This window comes from Chrysochloris asiatica, unplaced genomic scaffold (assembly GCF_000296735.1).
Source record: "Chrysochloris asiatica unplaced genomic scaffold, ChrAsi1.0 scaffold00114, whole genome shotgun sequence".
In the NCBI taxonomy this organism is placed as follows: Eukaryota; Metazoa; Chordata; class Mammalia; order Afrosoricida; family Chrysochloridae; genus Chrysochloris; species Chrysochloris asiatica.
Window position 1 is genome coordinate 10,645,143 of NW_006408632.1, and position 18,266 is coordinate 10,663,408.

Below are 18,266 nucleotides of genomic sequence, written 5' to 3' on the forward strand. Positions count from 1 at the left end.
GTCTACCTTCAAGCTAGCACATTGATCTATTTGTTTAAACATAGGACAGTACTATACATCTTAATCTTTGTTGTTTTATACTAAATTTGGAAATCTAGTAGTGTTAAGTACTCTAGCTTTGTTCTTCAATGTTGCTTGGGCTATTCGAGGACCATTGCATTTCTATGTTGTTGTTAAGTGCCATGGAGTCTGTTCTGACCCATAGTGACCCTGTGTAGGATTTCTGAGGAACAGCTGATGAGCTTGAACCACCAACCTTACGGTTCAAACAGACTTTGAAGTACAGTGCATTAACCAACAGCGCCACACCAAGATATACAAATATATTTCAGAATCATTTTGTCAGTTTCCACACAAAAAATATTCTGAGGTCTCAATTGTTAAGTACCATTCCGACCCATCGCGACCTTCATAGGGTTTCCGAGGAGCAGCTGGTGATCTTGAACTGTCGACCTTGCCATTCAAATGACTTTGCAATCTAGGGCATTAACCCACAGTGCCTCAATTAGGATTTACTAAATCTATAGATTAAGGAGCTCTGGTAATGTAATGGTTACATGTCAGGTTGCTAACCTCAAGGTCAGTAGTTAGTTCAAAATTACCAGCTGTTCTGCAAGAAAGATGAGGCGTTCTGCTCCTGTAAAGATTTATAGCCTTGGAAACCCTATGCAGGGTTGTTATGAGTCTGAACCGACTCCATGGCATACTACCACTACCACTTACCACCACCATAGATTAATTTGAGAAGTGACATTTTAACAATACTGAGCTTTTCAATCCTAAACATGGCATATTTCTGGGGAATATGCTTCAAAGGCAGAGGGGAAAGCATGAATAAAGGCAAAGAGAAAAGAAACAGCAAGTCTTATAATATATGAGAAGCTACGAAATAGTTCAGTGTGGTCTAAAGTGCAAGGCATAGGGCCAAGGAGAAGAGTCTGAAGTCAGATTATGAAGGGGCTTAGAAGTGACGTCCAATGCTAGCCCGTTTGGATCCAATGTTAATAGGAGTCACAGATGATTTTAAAGTACATGAGTGGTATGGTAAGAAACACATTCACACAGACGACTCAAATAACTATAGATCTGAATGGTTTTGAAGGGGACAAAAGTACAGATGGACATAATCAGAGGGCATTCGGGGAGGTATTCAAGTGAGGCATGATGATTTGCACCAGGGTACTTACTAACAGTCAAGATGGAGACGGAAGGGATTCCTATTTGATTGGTCAAATTAGCAGTAGTTGGAGACTGGATGTCATGGGATAGGTGGGAGGATGATGGGAACGAAAGGAATCAAAGATGGCTCCAAAGCTTTTAGCCTATGTTTCTGGGTAGATGGTGGTCTCGAAAATATAAGAGGAAGAGTAGCTTTAGGAGAAAAGATGCTCGATAGGTTGAGTTTGGGATGCCTGTGACACTGCCAGTAGATATGTCTAGCACAAACTGTATAGATCTGAAGTCCAGGGAGAGGCTCAGGCTGGATACACGCTTCTGAGACCTTAGGTAAAATCATGAGAACAGATGACAAACTAGGGAGTGTGTGTAGGTTGAGAAGTGTATGTAGTATACATCCCTGTCTTCCCCCCATCTTCCTTCCCATACAGATTAATTTTTTTCTACTGCTTTTTCTTCTTTTTCAAGGGAGTATTGCTCACTTCTATTCTTTTGGCTATAAGAAATACTGTGCTGACTGGTCAGATGTTACATTTATGACCACACATCTCAAATGGACATTCAATACAGCCAGGTATATACCTTCTGAAGTTCTTTTCTCAGAGATTGTATTTTCATATCTCCCTCTTCCTCACACTTTTCACTCCATCTTCACCTTCCACTTTCAGCTGAACTTTACCTTAAACTTCATTTCCTTAACAGGCAATTTAACAGCCTACCTCATCTTTGTACCATCAAATTGACCAGGATCCCTACATCTGTAACCATCTAGTCTGCCCTCCTCCTTTTTACCATAGAAAAATGCTGTAGAATAAGTACCAGACTAACCACAAGGTTAGGGGTTCAAACCCACTAGTTGCTCTGGGAAACACTATATAGGGTTGCTATGAGTCAGAACCAACTCGATGGCACATAACACTTTCATTTATGACCAGCTCCTCCACTTGTAATTTGGATTTCATCTCTTCTTCCTCACTCATGAAGTTATCTCCTGTCTCTCCACCATCATCATCTTCACTACTGAATCAGTCAAATCAACCTCATGTTCAAGAAACACATACAACCAATACATTCCTGGCAGTGGAATATGAGCAAACATACCAAACATTTTCCATTTTATTTGTCCTTCACCCTCCTAATGGGTTCTGAAACATCTGTGCTTATCTTGCCTTTAAAGTTCTTACATTTGGGACTGTATGGCAAATACAAACCCAAGAAAAAATTTCAATGAAAAAATTTCCCTTGTGCCAAAAATGATAAGAGAACTTCCCCCTCCTCCCTTTTCTTTAGAAAATTTGAAATAGTAATGCTTTCTCTATCTCTTTGCGAAATATGTAAATCTTTAAAAAAAAGCTAAATAATTCTCTTGCCAGTTTTGATCTCAAGAAGTCTTTCTTGGGGACCTTGGAGCCATTTCTTTCAAATATGAACATCAAGAAGGATGGTGTGAGGTCTCCCTGTCCCTGTAAACCGAAGTGCTTGGCTCCAAGATGTAACTTCCTACTGATGAAAGGATGCAAGAAGTTGTTGTTTTTTGTCTGTGTTTTAAATATATAAAGACAATTCACAGGTATGTAATGTATCTGTCTGGCTATATACAAATAAAAGGGTGATTTTTTTTTTTTTTTTTGGTTTTGCAATATCTTGAGCAGACAGCCTGTGATTGGGTATCAAGTATGATGTAACACTTATTAAAATAGTAAAACTACTTTATTCTTTTCTGTATTTTGTAGATCATTTTGAGATTAGCAGATTTTATTATTATTTCCTTTACAGTCTTTATGGTAGGCTGATAATGGGTAGAGATATCCAATAAACAAAGTAAACACAGGCTTATTTGTGCGTGCTTACATTTACAATGAACAGGTTCACAAGTTTTTCACTACATCATATGAAAGTGTTCACTACAGATAAGTAAGCTTAAGTAAATCCATACTTACCTTGTTTACTGGTTACTCCTTCCCAGGGACTGTAAATCTGAAGAGACTTGTTTTTCTAGAAAGGTGCTGTGGGGTTAGGAAAGACAGATGACAGCCTTACCTAGAGGCAGAATCTTTGATGTGATAAAAAATGTGAATGGATAAGTAAGTAAACACAAGTAAGCCTGTGTTTACCTTGCTATTGGATAATATGACACTCTGATACTCTCTATTCCCTTATTTGAAATAGTAAGAATGGACAGAGCATAGATGTTTGGATTCAGACAACCCTATGCATAAATTGTTTTTCCTTCTACCAGCATTCTGACCTTTGGACAAATTACCTAATTCTGATTCCCAATGATCTCATCTATAAAATTAATAACTTAATCAGTAAAGTATCTGGCACACAGGAGACTTATCAAATGAAGGAAACAAAGTTATACTGGATTCCTTTTAACACCAAATGCTTTTCCATTCTCCATATTCTTCCTGAGTATTTGTGTCAAATTTCGGGATATAAGGTTGACTTGGGTCGCCACAGCAGCCCTCGTGATGCAGCGAGCTAAGTGTTGGGCTGCTAATCAAAGGGTTGATGGTTCCCGTGGAGAAGGATGAGGCTACCAACAACTCCACCTAAGATTAACAGCACCGGAAACCCTATAGGGTAGTTCTACTTTGCTATATAGGGTCACTGAGTCTGAATCCTTTCCATGGCAGTTTTTGGCAGGTTTTGGGTTTTGGTTAAGGTCGCTGAAAGTCAACTGAATGACAATGTTTTTCACTAAACTTTAACATGTAATGATGAAGCAATTGTTAACTATAGTACAAATCACCACCGTGCAGACCTTTTGAGTTTCAAAGATTTTTAGTAGATAAAATACCCAAAGTTAACAGAGCCTTCACAGCTTAAAGACAAAGGGGGAAATCAGATGGCGGGGGTCCCCGTATGCAAATAGAGACTAAAGGCAAGCACTGCTTCTGCACTTCCCTTAGGACGCCTGGGCTCCTACACCCACCGGCCCGGGGGCGGCGATTTGCATCTGCGAAATCGGGAAGAGGGGGAACCACCTATCGAAAACCCCGGGCGGACCTCCACCAGACCGAAAGGTCCGGCCCCACTTTGCCGCCCTGCCCGCCCCTCAGTGCTCCCGGACAGACGGCTCTCTCGACGTCACCACACCCTCCCAACCGCTTCTGAACTTTAAACCACGCTCCAAAGAACCACCTGGAGGAGGGGGATTTCTCAGAAACTCGCGGCCTCCGCACGCGCGGGACTGACACCTCCCGACTCCCAGCGTTCCCCGCGCTCTCCAAGAGTCTAAATTCCCAGTTCGCAACTATCCCTGTCTTAAGCCCGCGGCCATTCCAGGGGCGCATGCGCGGGGGCGGAGAGCTTTTGCACTGGGGGACAGGGGTGGGGCGGTGCGCTAGCCGCAGAGGCGGACGCACGCGCACCAGCCGCGAAGTAGCCCCGCCCTCCGGAGGAAGGGGCTGGTGAGGAGGGGGCTGACGTCAGTGATGGGAAATCCCCCTCCGGGCTGGCGCTGGGCTTCTACCGCTCTCCGCCTCCTGTCCCTGACTCCCGCACCCTTGATGGGCGACTCCGGCTGACCCGGAGCGCGAGAACTAAGGGGGTGGGAAGGTGTGAGCCACAAACCCGGAGGAGGGCGGGAAGGAGGAGGAGGGTCCGGGAGTGGTCAGGGAGTTTGGGGTCCCGCCGGCAGAGGTTCCGCGACTGCCTGACTGACTGGCGCGCTCACTGGTTGCGGCGGTGTCGGGCCCGGACTTTACAAGCTGCCTGCGGGGCGGCGCGGAGATCGCAGCCATGGCCTCCGGTGAGTGTTGGCGCGGATGCCAGGGCCCGGTTTTTCCCAGATCTGCTGCTGCGAGTTTCGGGAGCTAGGAGAGGTGGTCCGCTGAGATTTGGCCGTGGTCCATTCTGTCTTTAAAACACTTTCTGGCAAATTGTCAGCCTTTTAAAAAGTTAACTGGTTCGGGGTTTGCGTGTGAAACCAAAACCACACTCTGTAATTTGATCTCGTTATAATCGCCGGAACCTTAGAAATTCCCAACGGCTTGATTTTAAGATTAGGTAAATCATCTTCCAAAGGAGGACGACGAGGTCTCGTATTTTAAAATGGACTTGTATTGAAATGGTTGTTTTATGTTTTAGAGCCGGAATGAGGAACCTTCAGAAAGCTGTTTAATTACATTTAGTGCCCAGCAGCGATCGTAGTTGTACTGACTGACAGTTGTGGCGCCTCTTTAAGTGTCATCAATGACATTTTTAACAGGTCGTAAGTGGAAATGTTACTCTAACAAAGTGGCTCACTTTTATGGTGAAATAAAGCGTACACTTTCTAGGTTACCGAGAAATCAGTTTGTTGTTTCTTTTATTGGAAAGAAAGTTTTTAGAACGCTCGTGTTTTTAAATAATGGCCAAAAATGAAAACAACTTTGAATCACTATGTAAAGGTTAATTTTCAGTTACTAAACTCTTGGCACTTTTGCTTTACGGAGGAACGAGTTTACTAAGAAACACCATATAGAATTAGAGGGCGACTCCTGTGTACAGCGGTGGTTCTGGTGGGCCTCGTACTTCAGGGGTGAATCAGGTAGACGGCGTTCGAACTGGACCTTTCCCAGGATTTTGGCAAAGAGAATAGGGTAACTTTCCACGCAGACAGAGCAGCTTGCGTCTAGGCGGGGAGGCCTAAAAGTACTTGTTAATGCAGTGAGTTAGGCATTGGGTTGCTAACTGCGATGTAAGAAGTTCAAGCCCACCAGCTGCGCTGCGGGAGAAAGATGTAGCTGCTTGCATCTATTAAATTTTAGTCTCGGAAACCCTATGTAGTGTTATGAGTCGGAATCGACTCCAAGTCACTGGGTTTTGTTTTGGTTTTTAGCTTTGGAGGCTGGAAAAGGGGGGCCCTTCTTTATGATTGACCTCCGCCCTCACAGCTGGCACAGTGACCCTCGGTGGAAGCCGATACCTAGTACAGAAGAGGAAGTAAAAAGGATCTTTTTAAAGGGTTGGACAGAACAATGCCTTCACTACTACTGTAGGCTGAAAAGGAAATAGGGGTGTTTCATATGACATTTAATTTCAGTTTGTCTTTGTGGTTTTCTTGTGAGAATACAAATATAGTTTTAAAATTTCAACTTTCCCTTTACCCACTTCAGTGACCCCAAACTTTCAGATAATTTTCTAAATTAATGAATTCAAGTCATATTTGGATTAAAAGTGCAAAGATGAGTTTTAAATGTTTAGTTAATTTATTGATTCTCAAAAAGAAGTTTTATGAAAGTGGTCAAGAATGGGTAGTATTAAGTGTAACCAAGTTTTACTCATTTACTGCAAGAATATATTGTAAACTCACCAGATAATCCTCAGAAATCCCGTACAGGGTTACTGTAATTCGGAACCAACTCCACTGTACTTAGAAAAAATCAGATTCTTTCAAAAGAGAAAAAAAGATCTAATCAGAAATTTCTATGTAGCATTTTCTAAGATCCACACGATTTTAAAAGGTGATGCAATTTACATTTGTTTAATGACATACCATTTGCTGTTAAGAAAACTGAATATTATCTAAATTGATGGGCGTTTGTGAAGTTTTAAAGGTTTGGAGGTTGAAGACTGATTATCTTTCTTTTTTCCCTTTTCTTAAGAGTTGAATTAAAACAGGACTATTTAAAATGTTTAAAATATAATCTAATTGTTTGCTAACAGTTTTTAAAGGCTTGTTCCTTCATTAATCTGAGTGTACATCCATTAAATCAATTGCAAAAAGCTTAGAACAAGAAAAAATTGTCACAAAATAAATCTTAAATTTACATTAATATTTGAAAACAATAATTTAACTGAAAGTGTAACAATAAAAGTCTTAATTTTTAATTGCCTGATTTAGATTCTTTTTGTAGTAAGGTAGTATTAAAATCTCAAAAACTGTTTTTATTGATTACTATACCTTTAATGCCTTTTCTTCATTTCTCACTGGATGTCATATGTAAATAGATATTGTATGTGTAATTGAATATGTGAGCTATAATACATGAAAGTAGCATAGGTTCTAATCTCAGAAGCAAAATTATGAGTGCCATAAGGAAAATATGGTACTGGGACTTTGATATATATGATTACATTTTATTCAGATGAATCCTCAGATTATTTAGGGCTCAGGTTCTGTTAAACTGGTTTTCATTGCCTGGGTTGATTTAAAAAAACAACAACAACAAACTTGATTTCACTTTAATTGGAATAGGCATTGTGAAGGAAAATGTCCCCAAATCTGTCTGACATATGCATGCTTATTAGGCAATCATTTCTCTTGTGTGATTATGGTTCGATTGTATTTAATACAAGTAAAGTGAGTCATTTTGGGTCTGAATATAAGCTGCCATTGTTCTAGTAAAAAGAGCTAACAATCCTTATATGGCACATAGCTGTATTTACTAATAGCACTGTATGTCGTAACACTTGTTTTAAACTTTAGATGATTTGTTTTTAATTCACATTTTTTAGTATAATTCTATGTCACATAATAATAGGAAGTATGAAAAGAAATTGTTTCGTAAACCACATTACTTACCAACTCTCTGTAATGTGAATTTCTTCAAGAGACATATTTTTTCTCTTTAATAAGAAAAGGTAGATGTAGATATGATGCAGTTTATCATTGATGATAGAGCTGAAACTTAGGAATGCATAACTAAAGCAAATGACTTTTTTTTTTTAAGTAAACAACTCTACATGTAAACCTGAGTATTTATTCAGAAATACAAAACATGTAAAAGTAAAGGTAACAGTAGTCTAAAATAATTAAGGTTCTATATGACAAAGTGAATGAAATGACTAGAGAGGTATCAGCTGAATCATAACTGGGAACATCTCAGGAGGGTGTGATGTCCTCCTCACACACAATTTAGGGGACTCGTTTCTTTTTGTTCCAACATCCTCTCATTTGTGCTCTTTACAAATGATTGTGCTTGTAGGCACACTTTCTTGAGTCTATATCTAAGCTGGGTCTGGATTTTATATCCACGCAATAGTCAATGCTGTTTGGATGATGAGTAGGTTTACTAGATAAAATACAAAACAGCCAGCTAATCTAAATTTAGGATAAACAGCAAATAGTCTTTTAGTGTAAGTATCAGGGAGCTTCAAAAAGTTTGTGGAAAGATCTCATTATATTTTAATGAAAATTTTCCACAAGCTTTTTGAAGCCCCTTTAAATATGTCTCAGGTATTTGTTGTTTTGGTAAAATTCATATTTCTGGATAGCCTGTATTTTAATTTTTTAATACTGGTTATCAGGAGAGAGAGTTTGATCCTGCTGTCTGTTTTCACTTAAGTAAGTACGTGAACAATTCAGGACAGATTTTTAATATTTCCCTACTTTTTCTACCTAAAAAACAAAACAAAAAAATTTAGGACTTGATATTTTGCCCCCACAGCAGTGGGATCTCTCTACTGCCAAAACCTTTTACATCTTTTATTTTGTGGTGTATGCATTCTGAAAATTCTCTACTTGGGGATGGGTCTTAAGGCCAGATTGAGTTTCAGCCTACGATAATTAAAATGAACTTGGGCTTTAGCCCATGGTAGAGCTCACATGGGCTTTATTCCAGTTCTGCTACTCGGGGCTATACGGCTCAGTGTGATAGAAGTAAAAAACAGGAATCATATTTACTTCAAAGGCTTGTTATGAGGAACAAAGGAGATAATGCATGCCCCCAAAGGGTCATGTTCTTATTTCTTTAATGTAGCTGTTTTTGGAACTCCAACCTCTAGGAAGCAGAAACCACTAGAGATCCTTAGCACTTAGATACAACAAAAGTATACTTTTGTTGAGTTGAAGAGCCCATACTTGTACCTGAAATTTCATAGAGTTTCTCAAGATTTGTGCATTTTTGTTTATACTTCGTTAAGTATTTGATCAGTGTTTATTAGTCATTATTAGTGTATTAGTATTAAAGTAGCCTAAGATTTTAGGGGACTTCTGGTGTGGTGCTGGTGGGTCAGCACTGAACTGTGGACCACAGGGTTGGCCATTCAAACCCACCATTTGCTCCTTGGAACCCTTATACAGGGTCTCTGTGAGTCGGAATTGACTTGATGGCATTTGACAACAAGAAGATTCTAGTAATCCCAGGTGGTGCCATGGGTTAACACGCTCAGCTGCTAAGTGAAAGTAATGCTGGAGGTTTGAGTTGACCCAGGGACACCTGAAGAAAGGCCTGGCAATAGACTTCTGAAAAATCAGCCATCGACAGCTTAATGCAGCACAGTTCTGTTCTTATTGTCGTATGCCATTGAGTAGGTTCTGAATCATAACAATCCTGTATAGGGTATTTGAGAGCAGCTGGTGGGTTTGAACTGCTGACCTTGCACTTACCAGTCCAGTACGTATCCTAAATGGGGTTGCCCATGAGTTGAAATCAACTTGAAGACAACTGGTTAAGATTCTAGAATTTTAAGAAACCATAAAACCAATAATAAACTAGATCAGATTATTGATTTATGTATATATGTCTACCGTTCAAGAATATATAGGAAGAGAAAGCCCATTTGCTTTTAACCACCTGAAATGGTTTTACCTGTCATTTAAAGACTAGATGTATGTCTGTGATATATAGAGATAATGTATCTTTCCTTTATTTAAATAAAACATTGCTTGGTAGATAGTTAAACAAGGTGTCGTTTTCCTTTTGCCAATTTGATAGACATCACTCATTCTTCATTGATTTCATTTGCACCTCCTGTGCTAGTCTTTTTCTGTCTTATGGGAATAGGCTTTCATTCTCTCTGCCGTTTTCTTAAATGAATGCAACTTTATCTTTGTAAGAAACAGTGACTATGATTTGGTTATAGGAAGAAATGGAAAGACTTACCTGTGTCTTTAAAGTAAAGTAGGCAATTTGCGTGACTTACTCTGGTTCCTAAGTTTGAGGACAGAAGAATAAGTCTTACTTTCTTTTTCACCAAAGTGAGTAGAGGTGATGGATATTTAGTGTGATGTTATTGTTCCTTTGGTTCTCAGGCAAAGGGTGACACAGTATTTCTGTGAGGGATATGTAGTCAGCTGATCTGCACTGTGGTGTGACACATTGGTGTGTTATATTGCAAGAAGCCTGTTACTGATGGTTGTTAAATATTAATTTTGCAAACGATTTACCTTTTAAATAAATTAGAACAGTTGAAAGCTATGTTTGTACTAATGTCTTCTTCCCTTGCTTGTGTTTGGATAAGCTGTTGTTGAGTAGAAGAGCCCATACTTGTACCTGAAATTTCATAGAGTTTCTCAAGATTTGTGCATTTTTGTTTATACTTCATTAAGTATTTGATCAGTGTTTATTAGTCAGTAGCGTGTATTAGAATTTCCTAAAAGATTTCTCAGAAATGTGGGTCTGGGCTTTAATCTTTGAAGACTCCCTTTTATATTCAGGAGGTCTCAGGTGAGGTCCGTCAGACATGTATGGTTTGAAAAGCTACCCAGGTGATTCTGATCTACATCCGTAGTGTGAATCTGCTCTATGAAATTCATTGGCACTAAATGCATAATGCTATGAGTCAGAACTGACTTCAAGGCCCTTCACAAGAGCAACAACAAATGCATACTTGCCTATGCCAGGATTCATTATCTTCTTAAACTAGGTTGTATTTATTTTAGATTACAGGTTTTTTGCTGTATCAGTTATTGTGACTTTTCTCCCAATTGCTCTTTTACTTGTTATTTTTTTGAATTCTACATCACGTATCCTAACTGTCATATTGACCCACTACCATTGAGTCAATTCTGACTATAGTAACCCTATGTAGGTATTTTGAGATTGTAAATCTTTGCGGGAGCAGACAGCCTCATCTTTTTCATGCATGCCTGGTATGTTTGAACTACCGATCTTGTGGTTAGCAGCCTAACCCACAGTGCCACCAGGACTCATCAACTATCATAACTTAATTATTAGCTAACATTATTCCTAGCTTCTTTTCTTATGAGTTCATATTTTGTAGTATTGGTTCTGTTTAATATGTGACCTTGAGCATGTCATTTAACATTGTTAAACGTTAGTTTCATCATTTGTAAAATGGGATAAAATTCCTGGGGTTAGTTGGTTTGTTTTAGTGAAGATTAAAGCTGGTAAAAGGATCAAATGAAAAACTTTCATGTTTTTCATAAGTGCTTAAAAATGATCTTATAATTGTAACTGTTGGAACTGATATGTTTTCACTGTATGCGTAGTGCTGGTTCCTAATTCCAACTATAACATGTTATTTGTTTGTATAGTGTGTTTGTTTTTGACAGTTTATGATTCATCTTTAGTAAGTTTTAAAATTTCTGTATGATTTTTTAAAATCTTAAAAAAACATACTTTATTAGATAGGCCACTATTTTTTTGAATACTGCCTTGTTTTGCCTACGCGTACATAATAAGTGTGTGTGTGTGTGTGTATAAACATGTTTGCTTATTTCAAATGTTATTCTGGTCTGTAGTAGCCTTTTACAATACTGTTCAGCATATAGGGGCCAATTCCAACTTTTTATAATATTGATTAAAGGAAAATATAGTAATGAACTTGTTCAAGATCTTAGTTTGGAGACATTGTAATGTTTTCAAAACTGGTGATTTGAGACAATCTCACATTTTCTTACAACTTGATTTATATTATGCCTTCTTCAACTTCATACATGGTTTTAACTTTGGGAAGAATGACACTTCAGAGAACTGAGGAAGGAAGTAACTGATGCATTTATACTGTTGCTTAATATAAACCTTACAACTAGAGCCATTTAAAAATCATAAATACAGATAAAGAACTCAAAATATGAATGGGCATAAGAAAATATAGTCCTGGTGTAGTTCAGTACCTACAAAGAACTATTTTTTGTTTCCATAGTAGTGGAATTGAATAAGGAAAGTCTGATTAATCATTAACCTAGTCCCTGTAATGTTTAAACAACCTACACAAACAAAAACATCTATCTTTAGAATTTCAGTCATGCATTCAACAGATATTAATGCCTGTGTTCAAGGCACTGATGAGTAAGGCACAGTACCTACCTTCAAGCACTTTCAAGAAGTAAAATGGCTTTATTTCAAGAAGAAATCAGTCTTCCTTAAATTATAGTAGTTTGCGATCATTGACAGAAACAGAATACTATGGATGTTTTGATGTGAGGGAAATTAAACAAGCTGGAGGAATGTAATGTGGAATCTTTTCATCAATTCTGTTACTTGGTTGAAAGGCTTTTTTTTTTTTTTTTTTAAAAATAATAAAGAACTTCTGCAAAAGGAAGAATAGATCTTAGGGATTTTCCAAGTAGTTGAAAATTGGATATGTAATAGCTATATCATTTTTACGATTTAAAACTTTGAATTAAAAAATATATGTATTTTTAACAAGTGCATTTTTATCCTTTGGTCTATACTTTTTTCATTTTCATTATCTTGTCTAAAGACGTGTGTGTAACCAGTGAAATATTTGAATACTCTGTATGAACGTAGCACTTTCATTCACATTTCCCTCCCCACTAAAAAAAAGTTAGCTATTAACAGGTAATGATGTCATTCAATATCAATTTCCTACCAAGACTGCTTTAAATAAGCAAGTAGTGGCAGGGATTTATTTGACCTTTAGTTCAACCGCATAAATTATTTAAGCTACAACTTTAAAGATAGTGTTGATTTTTATTAGCTATTTAGAGAAAATGTACTTTCACATAAATATTCCTACAACAGTATATAAATGTGAAAATTTTTTAGTATGAGAAATGTTCATCTGCAATTCTGTCTTACTATTTGTCAGTAAAATTGAATTAAACATGAAGAACTTGGTAGAGTTAAATTCAGTTTTCTGTAGTCCTTGGTCCTTTTTTTAAATTTTTCAAACTGGTGAAAATATATACAATAAAATCATCCTTAGTTCAGCAGTGTTTACATGTACATGTTCCATTCAATATTTGGTAGTGTGGTGGATCCATGTGATAAGCACTGGACTGCAAACCACAAGTCTGCAGTTCAAGCCCACCAGCCGCTCTGTAGGAGAAAGATGAGATTATCTGCTCCCATAAAAGATTAAAAAGCCTTGGAAACCCTATCCTGGATTGCTATGTGTCAGAATCGACTTAATGGCACTTACCAATAATAATAACTTTATATGTTGTTGTTAAGTACCATTGAGTCGATTCGAACCCATAGCAACCCTATATAGGGTTTCTGAGGAGCAGCTGGTGAGTTTGAACTTTCTGACCTTGCAGTTCAAACAGTTTTGTGGTCTGGCCCATTATTGCATAGCACCACACCAGGACTCTACAACTCTATATACTTATTTATAAATGAGACCATCCCGTATTTGACTGACATTTTTGCTCAACATAATGTTTTTCAGGTTTATCCATGTGGCATGCATCAGAACTCCATTTGTCTTTATGGCTGAGTGAAATTATATAGATAATACCACATTTTGCTTATCCATTCATTTGTGATAATCATTTCCAATCCCTTGTTTTTTGAGTGTTGTAGGTGGTGGTGGTTATGTGCCATGGAGTCGGCTCCAACTCATAGCAAATAGGAAGGGTCTGAGTCAACCAGATATGGCACTGTGGGTTAATGTGTCAGACTGAAAAGCCATTTTAACTGCAAGGTTGGAGGTTCAAGCTCACCAGCTGCATCTCGGAAACCCTACACAGGGTCGCTATGGGTCGGAACCGACTTAATGGCACGTCACAACAACAACAACAAAGCCAATCAGAACAAAACTAAAGTTAACAGTTGTTGTTAAGTACCGTGGAGTTGGTTCCAACTCATAATGACCCTGCACAGGGTTTCCAAGGCTGTAAATCTTTACAGCAGCAGAAAACCTCATCTTTCCCTTGTGGAACCGCTGGTACTTTTGAACTGCTGACCTTGAGGTTGGCAGCCCCACTCCCAACCACTGTACTACCAGAGCTCCTTAAAGTTAGCAGTTGTTGTTGTTGTTGTTGTTGTTATGTGCTGTGGAGTCAGTTCTTACTCATACATACTGAATACATTATTCAGTAACCCAAAGTAGAAACCTTGGAGAACATCAGTGATTCTAATGTTCAGTGTGTCACCAAATTCTGCCAGTGTTATCCTCTAAATAGTCCCTCCTCCCACTCACCACTATCATATTTCAGACCTACCTTCATTCTTTTCCACGCGAGACAGCTTCAGAAAGTTTTTGAAAAAATGGAATAGAAAGATAATGAACTGGTCATCTTGCTTGGCCCATTCATCCGTCTACTATCACCAGAATTCTTACCCTACGATGCCTGTTAGTCATGTGATTCTTTTGCCTAAAAACATTGATTCCATGTCATCTTTTGGATGAAATCCAAACTCACAAGTGTGCACTGGCTATTGGTTCTCTTTGTAAAGAGTGGACGTTTGCTCCATTTGCATTGAGGCTACACTGGGATTCTTTCATAGATCCTTCTCTAAGTGTTTTCCTTCCTTCTGTAGGCTAATAAATTTGAGTTCTCTTGCTTCACTCTTCTGTTGTGTCAGTGTTAAAGAAAGTGTAGTGGTTACGAATTGGGCTGCTAATCCCAGGGTCGGCAATTTGAAACTACCAGCTGTTCCGCGGGAGAAAGATGAGGCTTTCTGCTCCTGTAAAGATTTATAGCCCCGGAAACCCTGTGCAGGGTCACTATGAGTTGGAACTGACTCCATGGTACTTAACAACAGCAACAACAACAATTTATTATTTGTTGGAGTCCTGGTGTGGTGCTGTGGGTTAATGCACCAGGCTACAAAGCCATTTGAACTGCAAGGTCGGTGGTTCAAGCTCACCAGCTGCTCCTCAGAAACCTTATACAGGGTTTCTATGAGTCGGAACTGACTCGACAGCACTTCACAACAACATTTCTTATTGTTGGGCTATAAGATAAGCACTGAACTGCAAGGTCACTTTGAATTGCAAAGTTGGTAATTTAAACTCACTAGCTGCCCCTTGGAAACCCTGTACAGACTTGTTATGAATCTGAACCAACTCAACAGCATTTAGCAACAGTAACAACACTTGGTAAGGGTTCTCTAATTCTTATAACAACTCTTTGGAGTAGGTACTATTATTCCCATTTTACAGAGGTGGAGACTAGTATTTCCACGGTCCCATGGCTTGTAAGTAGCTGGATGGGATTCAGAGGGTCTCTTCTTTGTAATGGAGACCTGGTGTGGTTCTGTGATGCACTGAGCAGGGCTTCTGTTACCCGTTCTGAAGGTTGCTTGCATTCTAACAGAGGACAAGACTTCAGTCAATGAAGTGGATATCTAATTGTGAATGGGAATTTAGAAATTACTAAACTGATTGAGGGAGTTTTTGTTTGTTTGAATAAAAGACATCTTTGTCTTTATAGCCCTGAAATAAAAACACACCATTAAACTACCTTACTTGAAAGTGTTTAGATTGAACTTTTCCAAGATTTTGGATAATAAAAGAGGGCAGAGGTGCTCTTATTTCCACTAACTTGAGATACAGCTAATGTTAAAAAAATCACCCAAATTTGAATTATACAATTTGGTAAGTGTTGACATTTGTATTGTTGTTGTTTTTAAGACATTTGTATACAATCTTGAAGAATCCTGGAGTGGTGCTGTGGGTTAATGCGCCAGACTGCAAAGCTGTTTGAACTGCAAGGTCCGTGGTTCAAGCTCACCAGCTGCTCCTCGGAAACCCTATACAGCGTTGCTATGGGTCGAAACCGACTCGACGGCACTTAACAACAACATACAATCTTGAAATCACTACCACAATCAAGATAATGATCATATCCATGTCTCCAAGTATCCCACCCCTGCAACTAATGATGTGCTTCCTTTCATTGTAGGTTAGTTTACATAGTGTAGTGGTTACGAATCAGTTTGTGAACTGCAAGGTCAGCAATTCGAAACTACCAGCTGTTCCGCGGAAGAAAGATGAGGCTCTCTGCTCCTGTAAAGATTTACAGCTTCGGAAACCCTGTACAGGGTCGCTGTGGGTCGGAACCGACTCCACGGCACATGACAACAAGAACATACCAATAGAGTTATATGTGTTCTTTTTTATCTGACTTCTTTAACTCAGCATAATTATTCTGAGATTCATCCATGTCGTTTTGTGTATCCTTTCTATAGGTACATATTTTGAATTAAATTTGTTAAATCAACGAAAGTATGCATATCTTTTTTCTTCATTGTGTCTTATGTTTGTTTAAAAAGGGTTTGGATATGACTGAAAATTCTCTTGAACCTAAAGTCCTTTTGGGGGCTTGGTTTTGATAGACTATGTTTAAGCCCTTTAATATTCCAATGAAAATGACTTATATATGCTTAAATACATTTTTGTTTTCAGTGTTCAATGTTTTTTACTGCACTGTACAGTCTAATATAAAACCAACCAGTTAAGACATATTTTACTTACTTTTGAAGTACACTGTAGTACGTCTGAATACTACATTCCTAGCCCCTCTGGGGAAATCTTGGGGGAAACCCTTCTGTTTGGTCACATGTGGGAAGTGGGTATCTCTGAAGTGGTTATCTCAGTCAGAGCTTCATGCTGGCATCAGCCATAGATATTAAGTGATAAAGTTCAAATCAAATCAATTAAGACTCATGTTAACACTACAGGAGCTCACCTTTCATGGGGAAAAGGGTGTCTTCTACTCAATCTTGTATAATTACATTATAATCTTGTTATTTCATGTTGAGAGGGAAAATCTGTTTTAGACTACTGCTTTAAAAAAGCAAAATGGTTAAAATCCATGATTATTGCTATCCTAATCTCACCTCCCTCACCCCCCCTTTTTTTTTTCCTTAAAATTTCAGGTGGGTATAACCCATATATAGAAATAATTGAACAACCCAGGCAGAGGGGCATGCGATTTAGATACAAATGTGAAGGGCGATCAGCAGGCAGCATTCCAGGGGAGCACAGCACAGACAACAACCGAACATATCCGTCCATCCAGGTAATAGACCTTCTCCTGTGTGCATCTCACTTTAGTTGCTTCCTGTTTTAGTTATAGCAGTTACATTTAAGACCCAGTTTCTTCAGGTCATCTCCATGGTCTTTTCCTTTTTCTCTTGCTTATTGATCTGTACTGGATGTCTAGATATACAGGGTCATTTTGTAAATATCAGGTCAATTTTTACCTCTGTAGATAACTGAAAGGGTGGCAATTCAAATCCTCTCAGAGGTGCCTTGAAAAAAGGTCTGGTGAACGACTCCTGAAAAATGAGCCATCGAAACCTCTATGAAGCACAGTTCGGCTGTGACACATATGGGGTTGCTGTTGAGTCATAGTCCACTCGATAGCCATTGGAGATTGGTATGTAAATTATCAAATGTTGTATGTTGTTGTGTATTCAGTCTAAGCAGAGTGAGTCCCAGTGCTTATTGTACACTGGCAGCTCTAGAATCATGACCGTTTTCATAGGACACAGAACTAATGAGGAAAAAGCACTCTCTTTCTGGATGTATTTAACAAATTGATATGTAGATTAAAGATACAGATTCATGAATTCAATTAGAATAATTCTTCGTTGTAATAGAAGCTGTGGAAAAGGAGATCATTTTTCTCCTCGCTCCTTGCCCTGGTACTCTATCTCATACTGACTGATTTGATATATTGTCACTTTTCAAAGACAGTTTAAAAAAAATAATAGCATATTTGGTGACATATGCTAGCTTCATGGTTATAAATATACTATATGTATATTTTAGATGTATTTGGTATACTCTTAGTTGATTATTAATCTCTTAACCTTTAAATGCCAATTAAAAACCTTAATGGGAGCCCAGTGGCTTTGTAAGATCAACACTGGACTGCAAATCACAAGGTCAGTGGTTTGAGCCCACCAGCTGCTCCTGAAAAATGAGGCTTTCTACTTTCAAAAAGTTTACAACCTTGAAAACCCTATCCAGGATTGCTATGAGTCAGAACTAACTTGATGACACCTAACAACAACAACAACACCAACAAAACCTTAATGGCACAGTAGATTCTGGAAAATACTCAATCTCTCGTTAACGGATTTTAAATCTTAAATTTTAATTTTAAATTTAGTTTAGTTTTTTTTTTTTTTTAATTAAATGTTTTTATTTTGGATTGAGTGAAAGTTTACAGGGCACATCATCAGCTTCACATTCAACCATTCATATAGCTT

The 18,266-nt window shown here is 38.4% G+C and overlaps 1 protein-coding gene across 1 annotated transcript in view; it reads left to right on the forward strand.

Annotated features, from left to right (window-relative positions):
• Nucleotides 1-4,923: 4,923 nt before the first annotated feature.
• REL (v-rel avian reticuloendotheliosis viral oncogene homolog) overlaps nucleotides 4,924-18,266 on the forward strand; it is a 49,632-nt gene continuing 36,289 nt past the window's right edge. Inside the window, exons 1-2 of the mRNA XM_006868038.1 lie at nucleotides 4,924-4,933; nucleotides 16,926-17,087. Coding sequence (XP_006868100.1) covers nucleotides 4,924-4,933; nucleotides 16,926-17,087 — 172 coding nt within the window. The remainder of the gene's footprint in view (nucleotides 4,934-16,925; nucleotides 17,088-18,266) is intronic.